The 6,186-nt window shown below is 33.5% G+C and overlaps 1 protein-coding gene across 1 annotated transcript in view; it reads right to left on the bottom strand.

Moving 5' to 3' along the window:
• Window positions 1-6,186, bottom strand: part of LOC106464772 (sortilin-related receptor-like) — a 25,209-nt gene that overhangs the window by 17,629 nt on the left and 1,394 nt on the right. Inside the window, exons 2-5 of the mRNA XM_022392570.1 lie at window positions 5,625-5,691; window positions 4,274-4,426; window positions 1,746-1,877; window positions 305-454 (exon numbers count right to left, since the gene is read on the bottom strand). Of these exons, the coding sequence (XP_022248278.1) occupies window positions 305-454; window positions 1,746-1,877; window positions 4,274-4,426; window positions 5,625-5,691 (502 nt within the window). The remainder of the gene's footprint in view (window positions 1-304; window positions 455-1,745; window positions 1,878-4,273; window positions 4,427-5,624; window positions 5,692-6,186) is intronic.

Genomic DNA, 6,186 nt, shown 5'->3' with positions numbered 1-6,186 from the left:
TAAGTCCGCGGACATACCGCTATGCCACTGGGGGGGGGGGGGCTTATCAGAGGGAGAAAAATCCAACAATAAATATTTTTCTACAGCTACCATTTGCAGTAAACAGTACAGTATTGACAACATTTACTAGATCTATGAATATCATCCTTTCTTTAAAAAAGGGTTCATAGATCTTGACGTAGACTTTGCAAAATGTAAATGCAAAACGTTCGTGAGAAGTTAACCAATCAGATATTCTCTTCACTCGCTTTATTAGCTTAGTTATTAGAAAGTAAAACGTGTAGGTGTCAGTATTGGTACTCACGTGGTAAACAACGTCCATCATTTGTGAAAAAGAACCCGGATGGACATTGGCATTTGCCATAAACATGAGGAATAGTCCAATTACAATAGGCATACTTGTCTGAAAGTCTGCATTGTTCGTGGTTAAGACAATATTCTCCTACTTTTGCTTCTGTAAGAAAAAAAAAGAAGATATTTCATTAATAACGAAGAAACTTGCTTCTGATGTATACTCGTTGCTAATATCCTAAAATACGTTAGGTATTTGAATAATATCTAAAGTATTTTAAGTTATTAGTGGTGATTAAAGGACTATACATCAAAACCAAACAAAACTGCTTGCATTCCACTACTACATGAGGCCTACTTTGTTTTACATGCTTCGCTCTTCCAAACAACACTGATGAACTGTGAATTCGGAGAAACTAGTCTGCTGCAGCGGAAGTAGCAAACCAAGAAATAATATAGACCTCTACGTCACCTTTTCCTTACCGAAATTCACGTAATTGTCAGTGAACATTTCCTTCATAAGGAAAATCTGTCAATGTGGTATAGGGAATTTAAATACTGTAAGATACAGAACTAAAAAAAAAACACAATTAAATTAAGAAATTTACATAGATATAAAAGTATACAAATATACGAATGATATTTTACAAAATACTGTAAGGGGAAAATGGTTTATTTCATAAACAGAATTTTGTACAAATCACATATATTTTGATGATGGTGTTAGTTTTGGATGTTTTTAAAATTCGATTTGACAATCCCGCCCTCCCTTGCTTTCATTTAATAGCACCTTATTGTTCAACAGGTTATTTTTTAAAGAGCCGCCCGGCATGGCCAGGTCTTTAGGGCGCTCTGCTCGTAATCTGAGGATCGCGGATTCGAATCCTCGTCCTACCAAACATGCTTACCCTTTCAGCCGTGGGGGCGTTATAAAGTCATGGTCAATCCCACTATTCGTTGGTAAAAAAGTAGCCCAAGAGTTGGCGGTGGGTGGTGTTGACTACCTGCCTTTCCTCTAGTCTTTCAGTACTAAAGTAGGGACGGCTAACGCAGTTAGCCCTCGTGTTGCTTTGCGCGTAATTCAAACCAAATCAATTTTTTCAAAGACAAAATAAATAGACAAATGACGTTCCTAAAACAAATAAGAATGCGTGTGAAATATTTCACTTGTTTATTCATAAATTGTTTGTTACCTGTAATATTTGGATTAATAATGGTGGCTTGAAAATGAGGAACGTTTTAAAGTTCTAAAAATATATATATATAACTCAATAAAGTTGGTTGGTTTGTTCTAGAACAAAGCCAGATTTTGCTATCTGCTGTCTCCACCACGAGGAATCGAACCCCGTATGTCCACCGCGAGACAACTCAATAAGGATCAGTTTAGATATTACCATGAACATGTTATACATTTTCTAGAACAACTTTATTTTATTAAGATACAATAAACTTGCCTGATAAGCACCTGTCCCGTCTAAATGGAATGTAATTTGGTAGGCATTCACATAAACCGTTCACACATCGACTGTTCTTGACTTTCACTCTGCATTGGGCGTCTATTGCACACCCAAATCCTAGCAATGTCGCTGAAAAGAATATATATATATGTGTTTAATATTATTTACTCAAAACATCATGCATAGTAGCGCAATAAAATAAAAACGACAGCAATTTATTCAGTTAGTCTCGTGTAACAATTGTTAAATTTAGTGGAAACAGACGTTCTGCCACGCATCGAAATTTTTTGGATCTAAGCTAATCATTTTCTTTAGAAAAAATAAAAACACACGGTATTTAATAACAAGATTATTACAATATCTACTATTTTATAAAATAAGATAAGTACTGTATGTATGACTGCATTCATTCTACTACAAGACTGCAATCAAAGTAATTTGTAGATTATTAATCAGCAAAAAAAAGATGAATTTAAGTTCGTTGTCCCTAAACGCGCTATTAGCCACCTGACAAACTACAAATAATCAGGTGAATTATCAATACGTCTTTTAAAATACCAATCTTTAGACAATAGCTAGAACATTTACATACCACAATAAGATTGTTCGGTTCATAAGAAGTCTACTACTTAGCATGTAAATAAACCGATCTTCAGACAATAGATAGAACATTTACACACCACAATAAGATTGTTCGATTCATAAGAAGTCCACTACTTAGCATGTAAATAAACCGATCTTTAGACAATAGATAGAACATTTACACACCACAATAAGATTGTTCGGTTCATAAGAAGTCTGCTACCTAGCATGTAAATAAAACACGTAATAACAACTCCACTAATCTTCACGATTTAATTTGACCTTAACTAGTGACAGACTTGTAACAGATAACTATATCTATTTTCAGTTTATAGTTGTCAGTGATTTGCAACAAGCCAAAGGTAAATCACTATTTATGAGATTATTACACTAAAGTTTAATCACTAGAACCAGTAGGTAAAAACTAATCAAAACTAAATCATTGGTTTGTGTATAGACAACCATTTCGCTAGTTATTATAAAACACCAGTCAACACTGACCACCAAAAACAACTGTTTATTTATTATATAAATTGAACACTAGTCAATCATCTGTTATTCCATAAACACACAATAAAAATAAGACACTAATAAACAACTGAATCATTAGTCATTTCATAAACAGGCCGCTAGTTAGCATGTAAATAAAATGCTAATTAGCAGAGTTGAATCATTATTGTATCCATAACAGGACACAACTTTATTAAATAATACCCGTTTCTCTTATTTGTTGATCTTATCAATTTTTACTATTTTAATTTATTTTCTCTTTACATTTTGATGTCCGAGCCTGGCATGGCCTGGTGGCTAGGGACTCGACTCGCAATCTGCAGGTCGCGGATTAGACCTTCGCCAAGCATGCTTGTCCTTTCAGCCGTGAGAGTGTTATAATGTAACGGTCAATCCCACTATTTGTTGATAAAAGAATAACCCAAGATTTTGTGATAGGAGGTGTTGACTTCCCTCTAGTCCATCACAGTTACATTAAGGATGGCTAGCGCAGATAACCCTTTAGTAGCTTTGCGTGAAGTTCAGAAACTGAACAAAAACTTTTTGTCCTTAACCTACAAAAATGGTATTATTTTAATCCAAAGGTTGTTGAGCTTGTAAATTTTCGTTACATCATTGTTAATGTTCTAAGTTTGTTTTCTCTCTCTTGTAGACACTATAGACTTTTTTAAAGATAGAATAAGACAATTATTCTGACCGTCACATTTATGGTTCTCCTTTTTTATCATTAAATTAAGATTTATATCTTCAGCTACGTCAGATACTTTACTATTCAACCTTGAACTGGACTACAGTTGAGACCAGTATGTATTAAATCACTATCTGAGTCAGGTATCATGTAGCAACTGGACCGTGTTTTCAGTCACTATCTGAGTCAGGTATCATGTAGCAACTGGACCGTGTTTTCAGTCACTATCTGAGTCAGGTATCATGTAGCAACTGGACCGTGTATTCAGTCACTATCTGAGTCAGGTATCATGTAGCAACAGGGCGTGTATTCAGTCTCTATCTGAGTCAGGTATCATGTAACAACTGGACTATGTATTCAGTCACCACTAAATTAGAAATAATTCAGGTTGCTATTTACTCATTAGTTATACAACAATATTCCAAAATAGACAACAAGAAATCTGCTACTTAAACCACTTATCAACCTTTTCAAACGCAAGATGGCCTATGAATCCTTCCGTAACTAAACTATAAAGGAGCGTATAGCTATAAGCAAATATTGTTAATCAGCTAAAAGCTTGACGAATATCATCTACTACCTGAACACACAATCAGCCTCTCGTCAATCAAATATTCAAACCAGTTTCTAGGCCAACATATATCGGGTACTCCATTAATCAGTGATATTATTCAACAGAATACAATGAATAATAAAAATATAATGAATACAAAATTCAAATATATATATATACATATTTACTTACGTGGTATACACATTGTGTCATTGAATTGCACGTGGAATGGACGACAACTACAGAGTTCACTATTCCAGTTACAGTAACTGTTTGGAATAAATAAAAGGCAGACGAACGAAGACTTGCATGTAGATCTCAGATTCACGGGCGACGAAAGAAGACCTGAGGAATACGATTTTCACAAAAATAAGTAATTTTATTATTCATACTCGTTACAATTAGAAGATGAAGGGATGAAAGTGAATAATATTCGAAAGAATTAAATAGACAAATGTTTCTAGATATATTTCTTTTTATATATGTTTTTTTCTTGTTTGTTTTAGGCCTCTAGAAAGACGAAGGGATAAATAGTTAAGAATATGGTCATGGTAAACATTGAACAATTATTGACTGTTTATCAGAGCAACAAATGATCTGTTTCCCGAGATGACCAGTCGATAATTGTTTTATTTTACCCTCTTCTTCTACTAAAATCAGATTAATTGGCGCTGTCACAAAATTTATTTAACCTACATTCCAGGAGCTAAACGCATATTTTAAGGTTTCATGTTATCTAGCTTCAGCATAAAATTTGCTTAGAATGTTGACGAAATATCCATTGTTGTTTGTAAATCAAGCCTAAATGAATCAGTGGGTTTTCACCGTACTACAAAAAATGGTCGTCTGTAAAGTTCTGCTGTGACAATACTCATGCTTGGCAATGGCCTTGACAACCAGGCAACAGTCATGTAAAATGTTTCATACCACGTGATGCACTCTTGGTCAATCACAAAAAAAAAAATCATAGTAAGGATAAAATATTTAATAAAAAGTTTCATTTAGTGGAAACAAAAAATTTGATGAATTTATTAATTTCTGTGTTAATTTAAAGACGTTATGAAACTTCATAAGAAATTTATCTTATATATTTTTATAACATTATATATAGAATTTTATAGATGTTTTTGTAAGTAATACAATATTTTATTAAAAATCATTTTCTTGAGAAAATATTTTTCTTAATTATTAGTATCTCAAGATTCAGAAACCTTCATTTGTATCTCTTTGTCGATTGAAATTATGTCAAAAAATATATGATAAGACCGAAAAAATATCTAGTTTAACTACTTTGACACAAAGCCCTCATAGAAGCATTTAACGTTTTATAACCATATAGCGAAGTTAAGATTTACATGTTGAAGTAAATATGCATTTCTGGGGGGTTCCACAGTAATGAAGAAGACATTATGCGTAAGCGTGACACATTAACATCGCACAACTCTAAACTGTGGGCGTAATCACGTCTAGGCTTAACGATAGAGATAAACTTTAAACCTGAAAGAGAATTTTCTCGTGAGTTTTATTTTTTTTTAACCCTTACCATTTTTACTTGACGTTGTTGAACGAACGGAAGAAGCAGTAGTCTGCAGGGTATATGTCACGAGCACCTGTAATTATGAAAAAATAAAAGTAAATGTCATTATATGAAGTTCTAAGATAAGAGAGCCTATGCGACTTATTAAACCCACATCACATACGCTAACCCATCAGAAGTATCAGGACAAGTAGTCATTTAGGGACCATGCTGACCACTGTCCTAATACGATGTATCAACACTCTTGGCTTGAATACAGCTGATGCTATCTATCTAAACGACATGATCTCAACATGTTTTCACAGTTGTCTTGTGTAATTTATCTTTGTTACTGTTTCAAGTGTTGAACCATCTGATGTGGAATGGACTACGTGTTTCCTAAAATCTTAAATTATCCTTTCAAGAGTCCCTTAGGCCTAAAAGGTTAAGACTTGGCCCCAACTCAATAATTTCAAAGGCTATGGTAATGTTCTTGAAAACAAATATTATATGTACATGTTTTGAAATAGGAAGTATTAATTATGCTGACGGAATAGCGTTTAAGTTGATTTTTTTAAATTTAAACTTT

The sequence above is a fragment of the Limulus polyphemus genome, unplaced genomic scaffold (assembly GCF_000517525.1).
Source record: "Limulus polyphemus unplaced genomic scaffold, Limulus_polyphemus-2.1.2 Scaffold1739, whole genome shotgun sequence".
Classification (NCBI taxonomy): Eukaryota; Metazoa; Arthropoda; class Merostomata; order Xiphosura; family Limulidae; genus Limulus; species Limulus polyphemus.
The sequence above is the reverse complement of the archived record's forward strand: the minus strand, read 5'-3'. Positions and strand labels throughout refer to the sequence as shown.